We start from the raw sequence: 22,965 nt of genomic DNA, 5'->3' as shown, positions 1-22,965 counted from the left end.
TTAAAGTCCCCTGACAGAGCTATCTGTGGCCAAAGTCCAGGGCCCACGCCCACTCGCAGGCAGAAGTCTCTGTCCCATTCCAGACTGGAGGGTGCCATGTGCTGAGGCCGTGTGTGCTCTGCTGAGAGGACCATCGGCATAGCCCAGGTGAATGCTCCAAGAGAGACAGACAGAGTAGGGCGCAGGCCGACTTGGGGTCTTCAACATCATTTGTAGCATGACCAGAGCAGGCCTGCTTTCTCCTTCACTGATGGATAATCAGACAAGTACTCCACACATGCAGAGCACTTCACAGTTTCCAAAGCCCTTTATTATCCAACATTCACAACAACCCATTCTGGTGGGTTATTATCATGATCCCATTTAATAGGTGAGGAAACTGAGGCTCAGGGAGATTCACTACAGTCACATCAACAAAGCTGGAATGAGAAGCCGGGGCTCCTGATTCCCGCAGCCGCAGCTGGCTGTTTTGCTCCACGCACAGGCCTTTGTTCACAGCCTTCCCCTTTGTCAGACATAGATTACACCCTTGCCAGGGTCAGCCAGGGCTGTATCTCCTGAGGCATGCATTGTTCAGTCCCTCTCCTGAAGGGTGCATAGGACATGTGACAGTCACTGGGCGCACACTCATATGCCGCACATAGAGCATACACAATACAAAGGCAGTGCCTGCATTCGCAGCAATCTGTGCTCCGCCTTGTCCACTGCACTGTTCAACTCCTCAGGCCTGCCGCAGCCGGCCCAGTGACCTCCGTTGGGGTGTGACAAACACTGACCACTGGGTGGCAGTGTGTTCTCATGCCTGGGACCTGAAAAGCCGCCAAGGGCTGAGGAACGTGGGGGGTGGGGCAGAGGTAGGAGCCCCAGCCTGCTGCCCAGAGAGGTTTCCAGACCAGATCTCCTGGAAGACTTGACAAGGCAGTCCTCCGCGCGCGCGTGTGTGCGTGTGTGTGTGTGTGTGCATGCGTGTGTGCACGTGCGCGCGAGCATATGTGCGCATCTGCTGCAGCCGGAGGGCCAAGGACAAGTGCTGAAGTGCAGCTGAGTGTGGGGTGGGGTGGACCCAAAGGACAAAAATATCAAGGAAACCAGGGCAGCCAGCGCACTGTGGGTGGAAGGTGGGTGGAAGGACGGAGGAGAGAGCTGCGGAGCCAAGGGGCAAGGTCTTTTTGGGGGGAGCTTCAGGGAAATGATTACCCAGGAGAGAGAAAAAGAGAGTGAGCGCAAGAGAGAGAGAGACCAAGAAAGAAACGCGAAGCAGCCAGAAACAGAAAAGGGGAAGGTGAGGGAGGCTGGCTGGGGAAAGTAGGTTAGGAGGCTAGGGTGGGAGAAGGGAGCCCCCAGAGGCTGGGGAGAGACGGGAACCTTCACTTGGACAAGAAAGAGCCAGACTCAGGCTTGCTGCTGACAGGGAGTTTATTTGGACTGGGCTGCTGAGATCTGCTGGCTGCCTCAGCTCCAGGTCAGAGCTGCTCCGGCTCTGGCTCAGGCCCCGGCTCCGGCTCCGGCCCCGGCTCCGGCTCCGGCCCCAGCTCGCGCTCCAGCTCCGGCTCTGCTTCCAGCTCCGGTTCTTGCTCGAGCTCCTCTATCTTGCTCTGAGCCTGCGGAGGGTGAATCCCTTGCTCTAAGGCAGAAAATCTTCTTGGTCGCCACTGTAAGAAGAGATGGAGAGAGAGATGGAGGGTGGAAGGAGGAGAAGGATGAAGGGAAACGGATTAGGAAGGACACTGAGTCCATCTATATTTTCTCAGCCACCCTGCCCTCCCCATCTGGTCCTGGCTTTCTCTCAATCCCTGTTCCAGCCTACCCAGGCACAAGCCGTCCCTGGAGTGAGAGGCTTATGAAGAAGGGGGGGCTCCGAGGGCAAGTTCAGGGTCCCCTTTGGTCACCTTCCTGAGGAAGGGGTGTCATCAGCACTCTGAGGATGGAAGAGGAGGGGCTGTTGGGGGGGCGGGGTTGGCACGTCCCTGGCTCACCTGTCTTCTCCAAAGGTGAAAGCCAAAGGCTCCAGTCACCAAAAGGAGCAGAAAAAGGACACCAAGGATGAGAAACAGCGGGAGGTGGCCTGCTCGGAGGGCCCCTGGGGCTCTCCCAGAGCGTTGTGCACCTATGGAGAAAGTACAGGATGAGGTGTAGGGTCAGGGCTAGAAAGGACATGTTGTCACTCCCTCAGACTTTACAGATGCAAGGAGATCCAGAGAGTTTAAGGGACTTGTCCCAGGGTCTTTCAGCTGATTATTGGTGGAAACAGGTCAACCCTAGGCAAGAGCCAGAGATCAGGTCCCTGTCTGGAAAGAAAAGCGCTGGGATGGGGGTGCAGGGGCTGTTCTGGAAGGGGATAAAGATTATTGCTGTGGCATTGGGGTCCTGCATTTTGGGGCCTCGGACCTGGGCTAGACAGTTCTGTGAAGTATACTGCTGCTCCAAGAAGCCTCTCCCCCTGGTGCAGCTGGCATTGCCAAGGCTGGGAAAGGAGCTGGGCTTCCTGGGCCTCCAGCCACGGTCCTGAGAAACTCCTCTGGGATGGGGTGTTCAGGGGGCTCCACACAAAGCGTTCTTGTCCAGATGCTGGAGTCACCTCACAAAGCAGCTTCCCCAGGGAGCCAGGTGACCCAAAGGATTTGGGAGTCACTGAAAAGGGTAGAAGGAAGAGATCTTTTGGGTTTCTGGCCCCCTTATGTGATACCACAGGTTGAACTCCAAGCCTCAGTCACCATGCACTCACTTGGGTTCTGGCCAGGTGAGGTTGGGGAAGGACATCAGGGGTCATGGCCACATTCATCTTTTTCTTTCTATTTAATTTTTTGTTAAATTTTATACAGATGGGTTTTCACCATGTTGCCCAGGCTTGTCTGGAACTTCTGGACTCTAGTGTTCTTCCTGCCTCAGCCTCTCAAAGTGCTGGGATTACAAGCGTGAGCCACCACACCCTGCCGGCCACATTTATCTTGTTCAGACAACGCTCTAGTCAGCTCCTTCCCCTGCTCAAAACATTTCCAGGCTCCCTACTGCCTTCACACTGAAACTGGCCCTGGCAGACCACAGAAGAAATACTATTACAGATTCTTTTATTACTTTCTACTCAAAATGCTCAGAACCCTCAAAATCAGTCAGATGAGCTGACCCCCCATCTACTTCACAATTTTGCAACTTCCATGACATGGCTCACATCAGTGTCTCCTGCCTTGTGGTGTCCCCTGAATGAACATCATCCCCCTTTCTGAATGTATAGAGAACAGGGAACTGGCCCATTCATCTAGAGACTGAGCATTCTCCAAGTTGTAAAGTGAGAGATGGGAGGGTGGGAGGAGACAAAGGGTCCTGAAGAGTGATTTGGTGATGCAGACACCTGAGTTTAGACCCAGAGTCTGGCACTTCCCAGGTGTTTTGAGAATGTCTTCGGGGGTAACAGTATCTTTCTCATTGAGCTGTCTACATAAAACAGTTGACCTTCAAGAAGGCATTGGACAGAAAGAACTGGTGGGCTTTGATGACTGATGGGACGTAGGGAGGAGGAGGCCAGGTTTCGAGGTGGGTGGATACCAGTGGATTACTGACAGGCTGAGTCAGCAAGGGGATTGGTGGTAGAAAAAGATGGGATTCAGGGTGAGGCGGCTGAGAGGTGGTAGAATATCTAGTTAGAGGTATCAGAAAGCAAGTGAAAACTCAGGTTGGCCTTCAGGAAATGTATTATCCATTAGCATGTTCATGTATTCATTCAATCTCTATACATTATTAAGCACCTGCCATGGGGTGCTACTACTTAGTGACCGCAGGTGAGTGCTGCAGACATAGTAATCTGTCATGGCTGATAGTTATCAACCAGTCAACACATACTCTCTGAGTATTATTTTTTCTGTGTTTGTTTTATACCGTCTTGGAAAACCCTTACTCAGTAAATATTTGCTGACCAAGGGACGGATTTATTAACTCCTCCCAAATCTAGGCCACTTCCTGCAACTTTAACCCAAGCCTTGTCCGCAAAGTAGAAAAGGGTTCTAGAAATATATTCTACCTCTTTTGAACCATTTGGAATTTTTGTCACCTTTCCTTCTAACTTCCCAGACCCTCCCGCCAATTGAGAGCAGGGGAGTCCCATAGAGAACAGTGGAACTTTTATCTTGTGACTCAAGAGGAGATTTTCAGTTTCGATTCTTTATTATGGGGGTGAGAAAAGTGGGGGCCGAGATGGGCAGGCTCAGGAACTTGTGCCCAGTGGCCTGGCATCACCCACTGGGTGGGTCTGCTCAGTCTTTGCCCTGCCAGCCCTTCCTCCCTGTTCTTTCTCCCCTAGGAGGGGAGCTACTCCTTTCCCATGTGAGGCTGACCTGTGATGATTGCCAATGTGACAGTGGCATTGAGCTGCTGTCCCTGTAGACGGATATGGCAGATGTAGGTCCCAGCCTGGGCCTGGCTTACATCCTCTAGTCGAAGGGTAAAGTCGCCATTGTCTCCAGCCACCAGGAGGTCAGGGCCTCCCCCAGGAGGAGCCCACTTGGCAGTAAGGAAAGACTGGGTCCCCACAGCAGGAGGCAGGCGGCAGGGCAGCTCCACCCTGGAACCTGCTCCAGCGTACACTGTCAAGGGAGTTGGGGGCTCCAGACCTGAAGAGAAAAGAAAATCCAAATTTAAAGCTGGGTGCTGCAGTGGGGAGGGAGTGCTGGGGCTGCAGGGAAGGGAGGCAGAAGAGTGCAGGAGATGCCCTAGCTCGTAAGAGTGCTAAGGAGCAGAATAAGGTGATGAGCCGAGGATGCGCAGAAATCCAGCAAGTGGGCTTAGCCAGAAGGAGAGGGAAGGCTGGCAATGACGCTGGAAGGGTATGGGAGAAGCAAGAAGGGGCGATGGCAGCTGCAAGGCTGCCAGCAATATAAGGGGGTCGAACAGTGAGGCCCACAGCAATGATGTAGGCCACTGGCTGCCGAGAACCTGGTTTGGGGACCCATAGTCAGGGGAGGTGACAAGGGGGGCAGGAAGGGGTTGTGGTAAAGTGTGAAGCAGAGTGAGGGAGTTACCCAGAACAGTGAGGTTATACATGATGGAGACATTGAAGCCATCTCTGTAGGTGAGGATGCAGCCCCAGAGCCCAGAGTCCATGGGGCCGACTTGGGGCAGGAAGAGGAAGCTTTCTGCTAAGTGGTGATGGGGGGACTCCTGGACAGGGACTCGGCCCTGGCCCTGGCTCCGGAACCAATGCACAGAGGCTGGGCGGTCAGGGCGGCTGAAGGAGCAGTTCAAAATGACCCAGTCAGAGGTCCTGAGAGACCCTGGGGGGCTGGCGGTCACTGTGCAAGGATAAAGAAGACTTGATCAGCCCACTGGAAACAATTTCCCAACACAGCAGGACTGCCAAGCTGGAAGCTCCTGGAAACAGGCACCTGGCTTTAGACTTGTCTTCTCTCCCGCATCACCCTCTTCCCATCTCAGCTCCCAGCACCTGGAGGTGCCTAAAGTGGATCCCCAAGAGTCCCCAGGACTACTTTCCCCTGTCCCTTGCCTGGAATTTACTTGGCATCAGCCACCCTTGCCGTTCTCCTGGCCTGGATCCCTGCGAAGCCCACCCCCTGAGCCACAGATATCTGAAATGAATCACTCTAGCCCCGTGCTCTCCCCGCTCCGCCCGCCTCTGGGCACTCCCGCGTGGGTGGGAGAAGGGGAGCTCGGGGCTGACACAATCTCTCCACAGGGCCCCCCATACACGTGCTTCGGGGGGCCCCTTCCACTCCAGCAGGCCGCCCACCCCCTTCCTCTACTCTTCTGGGAGCTCTCGGACACGGACACGGCCTACAGCGCAGCCTCTGCCCCAGCCCTTCCTGCCTGCCCGGCGGCAGGGAATGGGGACCCACCTCCCAGCCCCTCTCCCGTCGTCCCGCCCCACATACTCGAGGCCTGGCCCACGCGCAGACGAAGGCGGCAGGAGAGGGCGCGGTCCCTGAGGTGCACCGTGGCGCGGTACTCGCCGGCGTCCGCTCGCCGGGCTGGGCGCAGCCACAGCGAGAAGTCCCCGCGCTGCCGGCCGCGCTCATCCAGCTGGACGCGGGGCTGCAGGGGCAGCCTCCCGCTGCGCAGGCCTCCAGGACCCACGCTCAGCACCGTGTAGCGGCGGGGCCTGGGCCCCCAAGAGTAGGGCGCCGCCGGGCGATGGCTGGGGGCCGGGGGGTGGCCGGGGGCGGGAGCGGGCGGGCCACTGGGCGGGAAAGAGAATGGAGTTGAGAAGTTCAGGGGCAGGCAGCCACCCGTTGAGGATGAGGAAGCCCGCCCTGAGAGTTCTCTTGACCACCAACCGTCCTCTCACCCCCGACCCCTCTGTTGGACTGGCAGCATCCCCTTCCGGAGAGAAGGGATGCAGGTGTGAGGGTATTGCAGAGCAAGGGCAGGAACGGTGCGGGTGAGGGCAGGGAGACTGGGTCACTGGCTTCAGAGGGAGTGGCACCTCAGGGTAGGGGACAGAGGACCGGCATGGGTGTTGGGTTGTGAGTGCTGGATTCGGGGGTCCTGTTGCCCAAGTTTGGGGTGCATACCTGTCTGGTTGATGCTGCCAAGTGACCCCTGCTCTTCGCAGAAGGCTGAGATCCTGGAGGGGGATTGTGGGGCTGCAGGGGAGCTGGGCAGGAGCCCCCTCCTGGGCCCACACCACCGAGATCTCAGCCCCTGGCTGGGGAGGCTTCACTAGGTGAGCAAAAGAGAGGCCAAGGGGAGGGGGCGTGAGCCAAGAGGCAGGGGTAGAGAATGAGCCTGGGTGCTTCCCGAGGGAGAAACAGGGTGCAGGAAGAGCTGGGGTTTCTGTCCCTTCTCTGCCCAGCGAGGCTTTGGGGGTGGAAGGACTGTCCAAAAAAGGGATTAGAAGAATCCACCACAGAGCTAAGGACCTCAGGACCTTTGTGGCCACAGAGATCCCTGCCGGTCCCCTCCTGTGGGGCCGGAGGTCAACCCTCCCGCTGTCCCCGCTTTACCTGGAGCCACCCAGAGCGGCTGCAGAAACAGCAAGCCCAGGAACTGAGCCTCCCACATCTCTCCTATGGTCTGGGCAGCACTGAGCCCTCCAAAAGGAGGTCAGAAAAGGAAAGTGGGCAGTGGTGGGGGGTGGGGGGGCAAAGGAGAAGTTCTGCAGATAGGGAGGTGGAGGAAGAGGATCTAGAAGAAGGGAGACCAGGAGAGAGCCTTGGAGAGAGGGTGGGGAGGGATGACCAGAGGCCAGAATCCAGAGGAGAGCTGGGCAGATCAGGCAGCCTGAGGAGGTGGGGGGGGGGTGTCCCAGGGAACAGAGCAGGGCCCTGGCGGAGAGCAGACAGAGCAAAGCGGCTGTCGTGACTGGGATGCCGTTCTGCTGGTCTCCGGGCCTTCACCCCTGTGCCCGGCCTTCCCTCCACCTTCCCCACTTCCCCTCCTCCCTGCCCGCCCCCCGCACCCCAGGGCTTACGGTTTCGCTTCGCAGTGGAAAGTCTGAGGGGGCTGATTCCCAGCAACAGCACCCTCCACCTCTGTGGTGGCGCTCCCCTTGTTTACTTCCTCAGTCCTGGGTCTCCCCACTTCCCCCTCCTCGCCCCTGCCCCACCTTCCAGACTGCTCCCTCTGCCAGGGACCTTCTGCCTCCACACACCATTTCTGCCTGAAACTGCCCCCTTGCCCATCTCCAAGCTGCCTCCTCAGTCCCAATATTCACACTTCCTTCTTGGCAAGCTCTTTCCTTGTTGCTTAATCTCCTCCCTCATTCTCTTAACCTCCCAGAACTTCGTAACCCCTTTAGACTGGCCTTTCCACCCATCAGTACAATGTTTCCTGGGAACATGGTGGACAGGAAGCTTTACTGCTTTACTGCACCCTAAAACATGGTGGGTCTAAGGCGAGGCATGCCAGCTCTGCAGGGCATGGAGAGTACATTGTATTGAGGCTTCATTACGTGCTAAGCACTGTATAGGACACTTACAGTAATTCATGAAATCTAGTAATTTTCCCCATTGTACAGATGAGGAAACTGAGCTCCCAAGAAATTGTACAATTTGCCAAGGTTAGGGAGTGTGAAGATAAAAGCTGCGCGTGTACCTGTGTGCGGGAGAGTGTTTAATCCTGACTTTGAATGAGTTATGGGAGTCTTCCGGGACAAATGATGCTGTTGATGAGTCAACACCCCTCCCCACGCCAGCTCAGGCCCCCATGCACTCAGAAGCATTCTCCAATCCAGAGGTTCCAAACTGAGAGGAGAGGGCAAGGGTCATGCAGAGATGGAGAAATGCAGATATCTTAGCAATCTCCTAACAGAGATCATACTCGGGAAACAGAGGCAGTGGGACTAGGGAGGGCCCAAGACTGACAAGAGTGATACAACTCCCACTCCCCAGCCCAGCCCAGGGAGAGTAGGAGGGCAGGTGACGAAACATACAGCTGACCTGGGAATGACAAGAGGCCCAGGATTTCCCTGCTTGACTGGAAGGAGCTCTCTTCTGTGCCAGGCAAAGGGCATCTCTGATGCCCGGCAGCTCACTCCAGATCCTAGGAGGCTGAGACCCAGGACTACCAGCCCTCTCCCAGCTCAGGGGCAGGACTTCCTGTTTCTGGGCTGTTTCTCTGTGCCTGGTTCAGCACAATAGAGCTGGTAGCTTTCCACTGGGCTCAGCAGTGTCTAGGTCTTGTGTGGGTTAGCAGGGAAGTGTGTATTGCTGGGGAGGAGCATCCCTGAGAATCCAAAACAGGACGTAAGTCAGCTCTCAGAAGAGCTGGGCTCCGGGCCACCCCTGGAGGGCTGCTCTTGTCTTCTTGAGTCGTGGGTGGCAGGAGTGTGCTGCTGCTTTTGTATCAAAGGGAAGGGTCCTGGCAGAATGTGAGGTCAGCCACCCTCCTCCCTTCTCTACCCTTTTGTCACACTGACTGGACCCCCCCGGGAAAGCAGGAGACAGGTTAAAAACAGAAGCGCGACCATTTCTTTATTAAATTATACAAAAAGGGAGGGGAGGGGGGCAGCTGTGGGGCTCGGCCCCAACCCCGGCCCCACCCCGGCCTGGCGCTGTCTGAGAAGAGGGGATCTGAGGGAGATCCAGGGGTCAGGCAGGATAGGGATGGGGCAGGACATGAGGCTGGGGGATGCAGAGGTTAGGTGGGAGAGGCTACCAGAGGAAGGATGGGGCTGGTAGGGGAGGGAGAAAGAGAGCAAAGAGAGAGAGGAGCAATTGGGGGCCAGCTGGGGAGCTCAGATGGAGCAGGTCAGGAGGTGGAACAATGGCAGAGTGAGGGTGGAGGGCGCAGTGTCTGGAAAGGCGGAAATGAGAAGGCTGGGGAGAAAGAAGAGGGTGGCAGCTCTGGTGCAGGGCCCAGAGCAGGGAGCCAGGTGAACAGTGGCTGGACTTGTCTGCCCCCACCCCCACCTCCAGGCCCAGAGAGGCCTCCCAACCCCAGCCCGTTGGCAGGGGCTCACGCCGATGCCCCATTTTCTGTCTTCTGCCGCTTGGGATCAGCTTCATCCTGTGGAGAGGGAGAGAATGGGGGAGTTGTAAAATGGGAGGGGAGACCTCCCCCTGTCCCGGTCCTGTTCCAGCCCCCACCCCTGCTGCACAGGTATCTGGGTCCAAATCCAAAGGGCGCCCAGCCCGGCTGCATCCCTGACAGCCCCTCAGGCCCAGCAACCCAGCCCAAACCTCCTCTTCGGCAGCTCTCTTCAGCGCGGGCCCTTCGTCATCCTCTTCTTCTTCTTCCTCATCTGAGGAGCCAGAAATGGGTCATTGGGGAAGGGCAGGAAGCTCTGGCACAGACCCCCTGTGGTCGCCCTCAGCCCTGCTTCAGGTCTTCAAACCCACCCTGACTCTGCTCATTGGAGCCCAGACTTTGCCAGCCCAGCCTCCCCTGCCCCTCCCCACCTTCTTCTTCCCCTTCATCTTCCTCCTCTCCATCCTCAGCAGTTTCTTCTTCTTCCTCCTCAGCCCCGTTCTCCTCCTCCTGTGGGGACCAGGAGAGGGAGTAGCCTCAGGCTGGCTGCATGCCTTGCCCACCATTACCACCAATGGGAGGGCAGACTGGGTGAGAAAAGGACTTGGGAGGGGCCTCCGGGTGGGGCAGCAAGGATGAGAGGGCTCAGTGCAAGGGCAGGACCCAGCACCCTCAGAAGGAAAGTGGAGGAAGGATGAGATGATTGGGAGGAAGATGGTAGGGTAGATGTGGTCCTCTCCCCCACCCCTCCACACCTCCACCACTTCTTTCTTTCGCTCTTTCCGGCTTGCCTTCTCCTCCACCTTCTCCTTCTTCTCCTTCAGGTCCTGCAAGGGAGAAAGAGGTCACCTTTCTCACCACAAATGGCTTGCAGCCCCTAAGTCCCTGCAGCCCCCGTCCTCCCTCTGTAGTGAACTTAGAGGAGTATGAACTGAAAAGGTGGCCACAACTTAGAGACAGAATAGGGGCCCCAGGGTCCTTACATTAGGGCCATGAAGGGGTTGAGACCAAACACCTCCTTCCCCAAGACCCAAGGTGGGGTGGGAAAGGGATGAAGAAGCAGGAGCTGGCAACCAGGGTAACGATCCCCACCCCCATCAAGTTCTCCCAAACCTCACTGGCTGAAGAGTTCAGCTCAGCAAAGCAAATCCTCTCCATCTGCTTGCAGCCCCAGTGCCCCACCCCCTCCTGTGTCCCTCCGCCTCCCTGGCCTGCCCCCCACTGCCCGCCTAGCTCTGCCTTTTGTCTACCTCTGGGGCCTTTTCCTGAGGACTCTCTCTCCTGGGCATCCCTCCCAGCTTCCCCTTCAGCTTCTAAGGTCTTTGTTTCTCTCCGTCTGTGTCTCCCTAATCCTCAGGCCCCTACTTGGCCAAACACTACCAGAGATAGGGAGAGCACCTTAGCACATTCCCAGCACCCCTCCCACTTTCTGCCCTCCCCACCCCAAAACAGTTCAAGTAGTTTCCTTCTTCCTGCCTCCCATGATGTATGCATGGGTGTAGCGGAAGAGTGGAAGTAGCATTTCCAGTGGAAATGTAGGTGAAGTAGGAGAGAAAACAAGGAGGGGAAGAGTAGCAGGCATGGGAGACAAGGAGAGAGCAACAAACAAGGTCTGTGACCGGGGTGGGATAGGAATGGAGAAGAGGGAGGCACCTGTCTAGTAGACCCTCCCACCGGCCAGCCCCTCTCCTTCACCCCAAGATCCTAGCAGGCATAGGGTGACATCCTGTGCTGATATGGCAGCGGGAGATGCCCATGTGAGTCCCTTCTGGACACTACACTAGCCTCCCAATTCAGATTCCAGTCCTCTCCCCACCCACTCCTTGGCAGGCACAGTGTAACACGGTAGGTGTCCTTGTGTGATCTGATCTGGTGTTGGTGTGCCATGCTGTGTATCTGATTCCATGTGAATGGAAGTCTCCTGTGTGAGATCACCCTGGGAGGGGGGTCTTTTCTGGAACAGGATAGGGGATAGGAGAGGAGCCCGGTGCAGAACGCCTGCCCTGAGGGGCGCTCAATTCCCTTCTCCCTTTAAGGGTAGCTGAGAACTCTTCACCCTCACTCCAGCGAGGCTGCCCTTCCACCCCACCGTGAGGTCTTCATTTCTGTGCCACAAGGTCAATATGGCATTTCCACTACCTAGTGGGCTCTTCCCTACATCCTGGGCCAGGAGAGCAAGGAGCTGGTCAGCTTCTCTCTGGGAGCCCCAGCACCAGAAGTCTGTATCGCCCTGGCCTGACGTTCCCATCTGGGCTGATGGAGGGAGGGAGTGAGAATACCAGAGACCAAAGTTCAAGAGGCCGGGCTCTCTCCTCCCCTGTTCTGTCCTTCTGGTCACTGTCCTTCCATGATCCCTTTTCCAGGAGAATATGTGACCTGAGCCCTAGGTCTTCTGCTAAGCGGCCCTCTGGCCTCATTTACTCAAGACAGGCACACACACCTACACCGGCCGACAGCGATGCACGCAGAGAGAGGGGCACCCACGCGATGGGAGACACATGGCCCAGCGCTGGGCCATTCTGGTACACACTCTTGAGACAGCACGGGAGCAAAGCGGAGCCACTTAACACTCACAAAGCGACAACATGGCTCCAGAAAATCTACGTCTCCACATGCACACATGTAACTGACACGGGCAGTCCCACACACTCGCTGGATTTCAGACATACAAAGACACCTACTCAGTGAAGTCACATGCCACCGCACAGCCCGCCGGAGGGCCACACGGGCGCACCTTGGCAGATCGCACACAGCCCCTCTCCCACCGCCGTTAATCCCATTGGCTCCCCCCGTTTCACTTCGCTGGCCTCCGGGAGACCAGTGTGACGGCCCCTCAGCAACCACCGCGCCCCAACCCGCCCCGCCACACATATACACACACAAGATAGGGCTCCCAGCCCCCAAACCCCGGCCGCGTTAATTTCCCAAAGCGACACTCCGCAGGTTCCCTGGGGAAATTAGAGAAGGCTGGAAGAGAAGCAAGGGCGAACGGATGGGGCAGGGGAAGGGAGCTGATGAGGGCGAGGACAGCTCGACGCAATGCCATGCAATGCCCAGCCTCGGCTTTTTCGAAGGCTATTCCTGCCCCGCTTCTAATTTTTAGGAATTCGAGATTCTTCCAGTGTGTATGTGGAAAAGGGACGATGAAGAAAAAATAAAGCTGAAAGCCAGCTGAGGGGAGGGAACGAGAAAACAGAGGCAGCCGCCGTCCGGGGAGAGAAGCGAGCGACGGTCGGGCCGCGGGGAGGGGCCGGGAGGAGTAGCCTCCAGGGAGAGTCCTGTTTACACTTGAGGATCTCAAACCGCTTAGCGAGGAAAGGTGAGGTCGGGTTGCAAGGAGAGACGCGGCAGCGGGGCGCAGGGAGGGGGCGCGGCAAAGTGAGACTCGGGGCGTTGGGACGGAAAGCCGGACGGGATCCGGTCAGCGAGGTGGGGCCGAAGAGGGGTGGGGACGGCTGCGGGGGCCGGCGCGACCGGAGCGGCGAGGCCGGGCGCCGTGGTGCGCGCAGGGCAGCTAGAGGGCGCTGGCGCTAGCCGCGCGGAGCCGGGAAGGCAGCTCCGGGCCGGGGAGCGGTGGGAGGGCGCAGTGGGGTCCGCCAGGACCCGGGCGCGAGGGCCGCGCGGGGCCGTCGGGGGCGGCCCGGGGCGGAGGACCGCGCCGGGCCCCAGGGCCACGCGAAGTCCGGGCCGCCGCTGCCCCCGCCCGTACCTTGGCGCTCAACTCGGCCGCTGCCTCCACGCTTTTCTCCGACATGGTGCCGGGGCCGGGGCCGGGGCTGGCGGGGAGCCGGGGTCCCGGAGCCGAGACGGAGGGGCCCTGGACGGCGGAGGGTGGCCGCGGCCTGAACCTGGCGCGGTGGCGGCGGCGGCGGCGACAGCGGCAGCGGCGGCCGCTCGGCAAGCTGGGTCTCTGGAAGAGGCGGCAGAGGCGCGCGGGGTGGGGCGGGGGTGGGTCTAGAGCGGAGACCCGCAGGGCTGCGGCCGTCCGGAGGGCGGGCGGAAGGGCGGTGCAGGCGGTGGCCGGCGCGCTCGGCCGCGGTCGCTCGGTCCCGGGCTTGCCACCCCCGCACCAGCAGAGCTGCCGCCGACCAGCCGCTGCCGCCCCCGGGAAGGGAACCCGCTTATAAGGCGGCGCTGCCCGACGGGAGGGGCTTCCCAGGGGTGGGGCAGGCGGGAGCGGGGAGGAGAGGAGAGGGGAGGGGGATGAAAGAGGAGGTTGGAGAGGTGGGGATAGGAGGATGAAAGCGAGGGGAGGGAGAGCTAGAGAGTCGGGAGGGAGGACGAGACCAGGAGGGGGAAATGGAGAGACTGACGGCCGCGGAGAAAGAGTGGGGCGAGGAGGTGGGAAGGGGTGGGGTTCCTGCGGGGAGGCACCTTTCCAAATCCCAACCTACTGCCTGCGAATGTGGAGTCTGGCTTTTGGGGGCGGACTGGAGAGGTGGCCAGAATCCTACTGACCCCAAAAAAAGCCCTGGGATTTTGTCAAAGGGTGGGGTGAGGGGAGCAGATGGGAAGATAGGGCAGGTATTTGAGAAACCAAAAGCTTAAAGAAGAGGAAGAGGGTTCGGGCGCTCCTTCCACACCACGCCGGATTTCCCCCTCTCATCCTCCATCCACATTCTCTGGATGGCCTTGAGGAGGGATGGGAGGGCAGAAAGGGCAGCCCAGCCTTCCCTCCCGCCAGACTGACACTTGTGACCCTTGCCGGGTGCCTGCCTTCCTGGCCCCGTGCTGTGAGCTGGAGGGAGTCAGGCCCCTGGTCTCCTTTGCTTCCAGCTCTCCTCCATCTTCTACCTCTCTTATTCGCCTGTCACCTCACTTTTATTCGCCCGGTCCTTCTATTTCTCTTCATCTGTCCTCAGTCATCTGTACCCAGACCCCTCCCTCACAACCAATTATAACTCGAATCGCTCCCATTCTTCTCTCACCTCTTCTCCACTCCTTACTGACCCTCTTCTGCCCTTCCACCTCTGGTCTCTTTCCCTACCTTTCCCAGACAACCCTGCTCTTGTCTTATCTGAGTCAGGCACCTGGCCCTCTATTCTTGGCTGGCTTTCCTCAACTCCTCATTCTGTCCTCATTTTTTACATTTGCCGTCCGTTAGCTTTTCTCATTCCTCTGCTGCCATCTTCCCTAGCCTTTCTGGGTTATATTTGCCTCCTTTGCAAATATAATACAGGTCCAGGTCTGGAGTTCCAGCCCCACCCTATTCCAGACATCCTCAGCTCCTCGCCCTCAATCTCGGTATCTTTGAGTCATTTTGAAAAGCTTGGGATTTCAGAAGGGAACAGGGGCTGGGTTGTGTATTAAAGGTCAGGAAGGTGGACGGGGTGGAAGGCTGGGGTTTGGAAAAAGACCTTTGGTGTGCGTGCACTCCTATATTTGTCTGTCATTACCATTATTCCTCATCTTATTTTCATTTTATTAATAAAAAAACCATTTTGATGATCATTATCATTATTTTGTGTTGGAGTGCTTAAATACACCATCTTTTGGTTCCTTGATGTACACGCCTCCCAGTTTCTCTTTCTGACTTTTCTATCAATATTTCATTCTCAGTCTCCTCAAAAATCTTGGGGCCCCACCCAGGATTTTTCCTTGCCGGACTCTATCTTTTCTGAGATCTTTCCATGTCCCTCTCTCAATCTGTTTCTCTGACTCACTGGCTGATGTCTTCAGCCGTCTCTCACCATCTCCATCTCTGTACTCCTCTTGCTTCATTTATCTCCCTCTCCTCGATCCTTTGCTACTCCCCCCCCAACCAACCCAGTCTCCCAGTCTCGCTCCCTCCCCATCAGGCTCTTTCCTCTCCCTCCCGCCTTCCTTTCCTCTTCCCTCCACTCCACCTCCCAGCCCCGCCTGCTGTCTCGGACACCCTGCTGGGCTCTTACCCTGTTGCCCTGGTAACCGCCCCCCACTCCGGTCACCTCCACTCCCCTCCCCCCTCCAATCACCGCCACCAACAACCTCCATCCACCTTCCTCCTATTTTTCCTGATAGCCAATAGAAACCCTGTTGCCAGGTGGAATGCTCATTTGAATCAGCCAATCCAGAAGCCTAACTGCTTGCCCTGCCTTATATGGGGATGTGAGATGGGCCACTCCCCCAACTCCAGCCCCACAGGGGACCAGCCCCTCCAGTGTCCCTTCTCCCTGCCCTAAAGAGAGGCTGGGACACTCCCTCTCACCCTTCCATAAGGGGCCTGGCCTCCCACTTCTCTAACTGGGACCACCAGGGTTAGCGTGGGCTGTGGGCCGGACTGTGGGCTGGGCCTCAGGGCTGGGGGTGGGAACGAGGTGTGATTAGGGAAGGGGAGGCGGAGGGAGCCGGGAATTTTGCCCAGGGAGGGGTGTCTGGGAGCAGAGGCAGCTGCAGTGGAAAATTCCAGAGAGATGGAGAGGCAGAGAATGGGAATCCTGCCCCAAAGCCCAAGGGAGTGCCTTGAGAATCTAAGAGCTTGGACACTAGGGTCCGAGGGACCCCAGGGAAAAGATCTAGGAAGCTGGAGGCCTGGATCGAATTCCTTTCCTGCGTGGATGAAGCATCCTTTAGCCTTCTCTCTCTGGTTGGACAACAAGCCAGTCTTCTGAAGTCTTGGCTTCATGAGAAAGAAGCTGGAAGTGAGACTTGGGATGAATGTGGAGTGAGTGGGATCTGAAAGCCACCCGACAGTCCTAGGGGTTAGCCTCAAGCCTCTGGGGCCAACAGTGTTAAATGCCTGTGTTTGCTTTTCTCCATGGAACTATTTCTGAGGCTTTGTGGAGGCTTGCCTATTCCTAGAATTACCTTACTCTACAGTCCAATTGAGAATTTCTCCCACTAGTTGAATGGGGGAAACATGTGCTTCTTACACATTTTCTGAAAGTGGGAAAAAAGTGACCAGGTGAGAACAACGAAGGTCTGAGCCCCCCGGAAACGATGACTAATGGCCTGACATCCTAGAAATTTACCTTGATACCATGTGTGGGAAGTGTTCAATTCTAGTTATTTCCATCTCATTCTTGGTGAATTCTTCCCCCTCTCCAGCTTCCTGGATTTTTTTCAGTGTGCCTATTTCTCCTATTGGTTAAGGGGTAAGGAAGGCCTAGTTATCATTCAAGGCCTTGGAAGACAGACTTGAAAGTTGGGGGAGTTATCTTCACTCCTTGTTTTACTTTATCCCCCTTCCATTCCCAGTGACCTCATTTTCTATCCCCCATTTCCCCCATTTTCCTTTGCTTTTTTTTTTTTTTTTTCCAATCTAAAACTTTTCAAAATGAAAGTCAGTGGAGAGTTGAAAGGAGATGGAGTCCTAGAGGAAGACCTAAATTAGCCTAACTTCGATCATGTTTTTTTATTGTTGTTGTTGTTTTGAGACAGAGTCTCACTCTGTCAAACAGGCCGGAGTGCAGTGGCACAATCTCCACTCACTACAACCTCTGCCTCCTGGGTTCAAGCAATTCTCATGCCTCAGCCTCCCAAGCAGCTGGGATTACAATCGTGCACCACCACACCTGGATAATTTTGTATTTTTAGTAGAGATGGAGTTTCACTATGTTGGCCAAGCTGGTCTCAAACTCGACCTCAGGTGATCTGCCCACCTCGGCCTCCCAAAGTGCTGGGAGTTCAGGCATGAGTCATCACACCCGGCCGGATCATGTTTGAGTGTGTTACCTCCACGAGTGTTAAGAATAAGGAGAGATCATCTTCCAAGCAACACTAAGGCATATCCATCATGCGTCCCATCTCCGTGGGTACTCCCTTTCTGGAATGCCTCCCTGATTCCTCCTGACTTTGCAGACCCTTATCCATTTTTTCCATATGTTGTTCTCAACACCAAATCGCCTTCCTTGGTCTTCCACCCACACTGATGTCTCCTGTGGCATAGTATCTAGCACCACACCAGGCACAAACAAGAAAGCTCAATAAACCACATATTTCCGAGCCCAGAAGCACCATTTTGGACTCAATCTGACAGCTCTCTCAGCCTTCTTCAAGGAGGCTGGGAAAACACAACATGCTGCCAGGATACTGGCTTCCCTCTGTCTGACTTGAGATCTTCCCAGTAACTACTGATGTCCTGGTTGGACATCTCTTTTATGTTTTGAACATCACAACCAAAGTTTCTGTGGCTTTCCTACTTTTCTCCATGAACTTTCTCCACAGTAAAAAAAGAATGGGTTTCACCTTTGTACCTCTCCTTCAGATTATTTTATTTATTTATTTATTTATTTATTTATTTATTTATTTATTTATTTTTTGAGACACGGTCTCACTCTTTCACCTGGACTGAGCACAGTGGCAGGATCTCAGCTTGCTGCAACCTCTGCCTCCAGAGGCTCAAGTGATCCTCCCACCTCAGCCTCAGCAGCTAGGACTAGAGGCGCCCCACCACACCTGGCTAATTTTTTTTATTTTTCGTAGAGATGGGTGTTCACCATGTTGCTCAGACCGGTCTCAAACTCCTGGGCTCAAGCGATCCACCCACCTCAGCTTCCATTACAGGCGTGAGCCACCAAGTGGGCCCTTCTTCAGAATCTTTACTGGCTTTTCTTATTCTCCCTGCCCTCCTTCGTGACTGCCTTTGCCTTTTTTTTTTCTTTTTTTGAGACAGAATCTTGCTCTGTCCCCCAGGCTGGAGTGCAGTGACGCGATCTCGGCTCACTATAACCTCTGCCTCCCAGGTTCAAGTGATCCTCCTGCGTCAGCCTCCCGAGTAGCTGGGATTACAGGCGCCTGCTACGGCGCCCAGCTAATTTTTGTATTTTCAGTCGATACTGGGTTTCACCATCTCGGCCAGGCTAGTCTAAAATTCCTGACTTCATGATTCACCTGCATTGGCCTCCCAAAGTGCTGGGATTACGGGTGTAAGCCACCACACTCGGCCTCGCCTTTGCTTTTATACCTAGAATCGTTTGCTATTGCCTGACCCTCCCTGTCCTGCCTTCAATTTTTCCCCCACATTCACTCTTCAACATGTCTTCATGGGCGTTCAATGAAGTCCAGAAGGAAGGCAACATTTATGGGTGCTTTCCAGCTCTGTCCAACAAAACTTTCTGTGATGATGGAAATGTTCTTTATCTGCACTTTCCCATACAGTAGCCAATAGTCATGTGTGGTTACTGAACACTTGAAAATGTGGCTCGTGCAACTGAGGAACTGAATTTTTTTTTTTAAGGTTTTTTGTTTTGTTTTGTTGTTTTTTTGTTTGTTTTTGTTTTTGTAGAGATGGAGTCTTGCTCTGTCACCCAGGCTGGAGGGCTGGAGTGCAGTGGCATGATTTCTGCTCACTGCAGCCTCTGCCTCCCAAGTTCAAGCAATTCTCCTGCCTCAGCCTCCTGAGTAGCTGGGACTGCAGGCACATGCCGCCATGCCCTGCTAATTTCTTTTGTATTTTAGTAGAGACGGGGTTTCACCATGTTGCACAGGCTGGTCTCTTAACTCCTGAGCTCAGGCAATCCGCCCACCTTGGCCTCCCAAAGTGCTACGATTACAGGCATGAGCCACCGCACCTGGCCTTTTAATTACATTTATGTATTTATTTATTTTTTGAGACAGAGTCTCGCCCTATTGGCAGGGTGGAGTGCAGTGGCGCGATCTCGGCTCACTGCAACCTCCGCCTCCTGGATTCAAGCAATTCTTCTACCTCAGCCTCCTGAGTAGCTGGGACTACAGGTGCACACCACCGTGCCCGGCTAATTTTTGTATTTTTAGTAGAGACGGGGTTTCACCATGTTGGCCAAGATGGTCTTGATTTCTTGACCTCGTGATCCCCCCACCTCAGCCTCCCAAAGTGCTGGGATTACAGGCGTGAGCCACCCCGCCCGGCCATTAATTAAATTTAAATAGTTAAATAGCCACATGTGGCTAGTGGGTGGCTATTTCCCCATATAGGACAGCACCACTTTAGACCTTGGCCCTAAACTGCCTCTTTTCCTTTTTTTTTTTTTTTTTTTTTGAGACAGAGTCTTGCTCTGTCGCCCAGGCTGGAGTGCTGTCACGCTATCTCCACTCACTGCAAGCTCCGCTTCCCGGGTTCACACCATTCTCCTGCCTCAGCCTCCCAAGTAACTGGGACTACAGGCACCCACCACCACATCCGGCTAATTTTTTATATTTTTTTAGTAGAGACGGGGTTTCACCATGTTTGCCAGGATGGTCTCCATCTCCTGACCTCATGATCCGCCCACCTTGGCCTCCCAAAGTGCTGGAATTACAGGCGTGAGCCACCGTGCTTGGCCTAAACTGCCTCTTTTTCCGCCTTTTCAACCTCCATCACCAGTAATCCTTAAGTAGAAAGTCAGGGAGCAACTCTGGCTGCTGTGTTTCAGGTAATCAGGGCCACTGTTGACATATACTTTACCATAGGCGTGTGTTTGTTCAGAGTGTTCACATTTTCACAGATTAAACAGACTGTGGCAGATCCAGGGGATCAGTAAAAATGAAAAGGCAAGGGAAAATGGGACCAGGAGTAACAGCTAAAGACTTGTTTTGCCCAGAAGACTGAGGAAGGGAGGACTTAATGACCAGGAGGAGACGATGACAGTGTCCACGGAACCCTCCCAGGTGACTTCAATCTCAGAGGTCCTGTTCTCTCTTCACAGACTCCCTAAACTATTCCATGTTGTACTGCCACGGGTTTAAGTTCCACTGCCAACACACACCTCAAACACACTTTCAACTCTCTGGCAGTAGCTTCGCTCCAGAGCTCCAGAGTCATGATTCCAGTTCTGTTCTGTTCAGTTCTCCCCGGATGCAACACAGCTTCTCAGACCTAATTTGTTCCCACTGATACTCCTTTGTATTTCCTCTTTCAGTTGATGGGACTGCCCTCCACCCATTCATTCCCGCCCAGGAGTCATCCTAGACTCCACCTTTTCTTTCCCTCCTCAGATCCCTCATTCCTTGAGTGCCTCCTCTGCTGTCCTAATCCCCGCCCTGCCTCTGCTCAAAGGCTCACTCACTGACTTTAAGCTTAAGCTCCTTAGGGTTTTCAATCATGATTTAAGAATTTTTTTTTTTTTTTTTTTTTTTTACATCTTCAGCACCTATTTCCATACCTGGAACATTGTAGAAGCTCAGAAATGTTTCCTGAAACGCATAAACTGCCTTTCTGCCTAAAATATAAACAGACTATTGCAATTTTCCCTACAGGACAAAGTCTAGAAGCGAATACGGCCCTTCAAGGTCTGATTCCTTTTAACATATGTAGCCTTACCTCACACCGCTACTCCCTCAAAGTTTTGCTTCAGCAATTTTTTTTTTTTTCCTGAGACGGAGTGTCACCCTGTTGCCCAGGCTGGAGTGCAATAGTGCCATCTCAGCTCACTGCAACCTCCACCTTTAGTAGAGACAGGGCTTCACCATGTTGGCCAGGCTGGTCTCAAACTCCTGACCTCATGATCCACCTGTCTTGGCCTCCCAAAGTGCTGGGATTATAGGCATGCGCCACCATGCCCGGCTAATTTTGTATTTTTAGTAGAGATGGGGTTTCTCCATGTTGGCCAGACTGGTCTCGAACTCCTGACCTCAGGTGATCCACTTGCCTCAGCCTCCCAAAGTGCTGAGATTACAGGCGTGAGTCACTGTGCCTGGCCAGGATGTCTTCTTGAAATGATTAAATAATAATTTGAAACTCCGGTGCTAATGCCAACTAGTACTATTAGCATATCTACCCAAGACGGTCTAATATCCAATATCTTATAGTCAGACTAGGTATGGAAGTCCCTCATTCCTGTTGTCCACATCGCCTCCTACCTTAGGTGGCTAGCTTCAAGAGATAAGTATCCAGGTCAGTTATCCTGGATAGCCACACAGTCAGGAGTTTTCAACCAGTCACTGCTTTAGCATATTCTCAAACCACTATTTGTACATATTCAGTACAGTACTTAGGAGTGTAAGCAGTGCCCAGGCCAGAAATCCTGGAATCATCCTTGACTCCTCTCTCTCACATTGCATCCATCCGTCAGCAAATTCTGCTAGCTCCATCTTCAAAATACATCCAGAATACGACCGACCCCTTCTCATTGCCTCTACTCCTTCTAACCTGCTCTAAGCCACCATCAGGTCTCATCTGGATTATGGCTACAGCATGCTAATAGGGCTTTCTGTTTCTGCTGTTACCCTCCCCCAACAGTCTGTCTTCCATACAACAGCCAGAGTGATCCTTTCCTAGGTTTTACAAAGGCTTAGAAAGTCCCACATGATCTGGCTTCCTTCTTCCTCGGTGATCTCACCACTGCTCTTTCCTTCTTTCACACGAGTCTAGGCACATTGGCTTCTTGCTGTTCCTTGACCACACTAAACATGCTTCTGCCTTCCTGCATACTTTAGGGCCTTTACGCTTGCTACCCTTTTTTGTTGTTTATTTATTTATATTTATATTTATATTTATATTTATTTATTTAGAGATGGAGTCTCGCTCTGTCGCCCAGGCTGTAGTGCAGTGGCTCAATCTCTGGCTCACTGCAAGCTCCGCCTCCCAAGTTCACGCCATTCTCCTGCCTCAGCCTCCTGAGTAGCTGGGACTACAGGTGCCCGCCCTGCACCCGGCTATTTTTTTGTATTTTTAGTAGAGACCGGGTTTCACCGTGTTAGCCAGGATGGTCTTGATCTCCTAACCTCGTGATCCGCCTGCCTCGGCCTCCCAAGTGCTGGGATTACAGGCTTGAGCCACCGTACCCAGCCTTTTTGTTGTTTATTTTTTGAGACAGAGTCTTGCTCTGTTGCCCAGGCTGGAGTGCAGTGGCGTGATCTCAGCTCACTACAATCTCCACCTCCTGGGTTCAAGCGATTTTCCTGCCTCAGCCTCCTGAGTAGCTGGGATTACAGATGCACACCACCACACCCAGCTAATTTTTGTATTTTTTAGCAGAGACAGGGTTTCACCCTGTTGGCCAGGCTAGTCTCAAACTCCTGGACTCAAGTGATCCACCCACCTGGGCCTCCCAAAGTGCTGGGATTACAGGCATGAGCCACTGCACCGGCCTGCACTTGCTACTTCTGCCCAGAATGCGCTCATCCTAGCTGCTTCTCTCACCTTGTTCAGGTCTCTGCTTAAATGTCACTTCATCAGTGAGGCCTTCCCTAGTCCCCTATATCAAAAGCAACCACTGCCTGCCTCCCAGCTTGCCTGCCTGTCCTCTATCCCCATTCTACCTTGCTTTATTTTTCTATCATTACCGTATCTCCAGAACCATGAACAGTACTTGACAGAGCAGGCATTCAGTACATATTGTTGAATGAATGTGGCTCTATATATATCTATAAGCTGAAAAGCTGACTTTTAAAAAAATGCTCTCAAGTCACTTTTCTATCTCACTGAGTTGGCATCCCCTCGCTCTACCTGGGGGCACCTTAGCGCTGTTTTTTATAGTCATCTCCCTCCCCCAACACAAATGCACATCACATCCACACACAGTAAGCCACACCCGCTCATGCTGCTCAGGCAAAAAAACTCAGTCTCCCCTCATTCCTTCATCACTCCTCCAGCCTCCTTCCACTCTCATCTCCAGCAGTCCTGGGATTGCTCCAGAGACATGACCTCACATCTGAAGAGAGGACCCCTTTTTC

At 54.5% G+C, this 22,965-nt stretch overlaps 2 protein-coding genes across 3 annotated transcripts; both read right to left on the bottom strand.

The window, feature by feature from the left end:
* Positions 1-953: 953 nt before the first annotated feature.
* Positions 954-7,383, bottom strand: LAG3 (lymphocyte activating 3). 2 transcript variants are annotated; one of them, XM_007967405.3, is made up of 8 exons: positions 6,951-7,379; positions 6,519-6,666; positions 5,880-6,184; positions 5,013-5,282; positions 4,329-4,604; positions 2,389-2,631; positions 1,977-2,107; positions 959-1,652 (listed from the first exon to the last, which is right to left on the bottom strand). In XM_007967405.3, exons 1-8 carry the CDS (start codon positions 7,006-7,008, stop codon positions 1,464-1,466), a joined length of 1,620 nt encoding a protein of 539 aa, XP_007965596.3. In that variant the 5' UTR covers positions 7,009-7,379; the 3' UTR covers positions 959-1,463. The 2 variants fall into 2 exon arrangements, with proteins under 2 accessions (XP_072876525.1, XP_007965596.3); XM_073020424.1 differs by lacking the exon at positions 2,389-2,631 and having other exon boundaries at positions 954-1,652; positions 6,951-7,383.
* Positions 7,384-8,892: 1,509 nt separating this feature from the next.
* On the bottom strand, positions 8,893-13,694 carry PTMS (parathymosin). Its single transcript, XM_037988353.2, has 5 exons — positions 13,124-13,694; positions 10,170-10,241; positions 9,846-9,924; positions 9,627-9,688; positions 8,893-9,453 (listed from the first exon to the last, which is right to left on the bottom strand). The coding sequence occupies exons 1-5, from the start codon at positions 13,166-13,168 to the stop codon at positions 9,403-9,405; spliced, it is 309 nt and encodes a 102-aa protein (XP_037844281.1). The 5' UTR covers positions 13,169-13,694; the 3' UTR covers positions 8,893-9,402.
* Between the last annotated feature and the right edge of the window lie 9,271 nt (positions 13,695-22,965).

The sequence above is a fragment of the Chlorocebus sabaeus genome, chromosome 11, assembly GCF_047675955.1.
Source record: "Chlorocebus sabaeus isolate Y175 chromosome 11, mChlSab1.0.hap1, whole genome shotgun sequence".
Taxonomy (NCBI): domain Eukaryota; kingdom Metazoa; phylum Chordata; class Mammalia; order Primates; family Cercopithecidae; genus Chlorocebus; species Chlorocebus sabaeus.
The sequence above is the reverse complement of the archived record's forward strand: the minus strand, read 5'-3'. Positions and strand labels throughout refer to the sequence as shown.

Excerpts from the sequence above, each read along its gene's own strand:
- LAG3 (XM_007967405.3), bottom strand. The coding sequence starts at position 7,008 with ATGTGGGAGGCTCAGTTCCTGGGCTTGCTGTTTCTGCAGCCGCTCTGG. Across the intron at positions 4,605-5,012 it reads GTATAACCTCACTGTTCTGG|GTCTGGAGCCCCCAACTCCC; the intron begins GTAACTCCCTCA and ends TTTTCTCTTCAG. Across the intron at positions 1,653-1,976 it reads TTCACCTTTGGAGAAGACAG|TGGCGACCAAGAAGATTTTC; the intron begins GTGAGCCAGGGA and ends CTCTTCTTACAG.
- PTMS (XM_037988353.2), bottom strand. The coding sequence starts at position 13,168 with ATGTCGGAGAAAAGCGTGGAGGCAGCGGCCGAGTTGAGCGCCAAG. Across the intron at positions 9,925-10,169 it reads GAAAGAAAGAAGTGGTGGAG|GAGGAGGAGAACGGGGCTGA; the intron begins GTGTGGAGGGGT and ends TGGTCCCCACAG. Across the intron at positions 9,689-9,845 it reads AGATGAAGGGGAAGAAGAAG|ATGAGGAAGAAGAAGAAGAG; the intron begins GTGGGGAGGGGC and ends CTGGCTCCTCAG.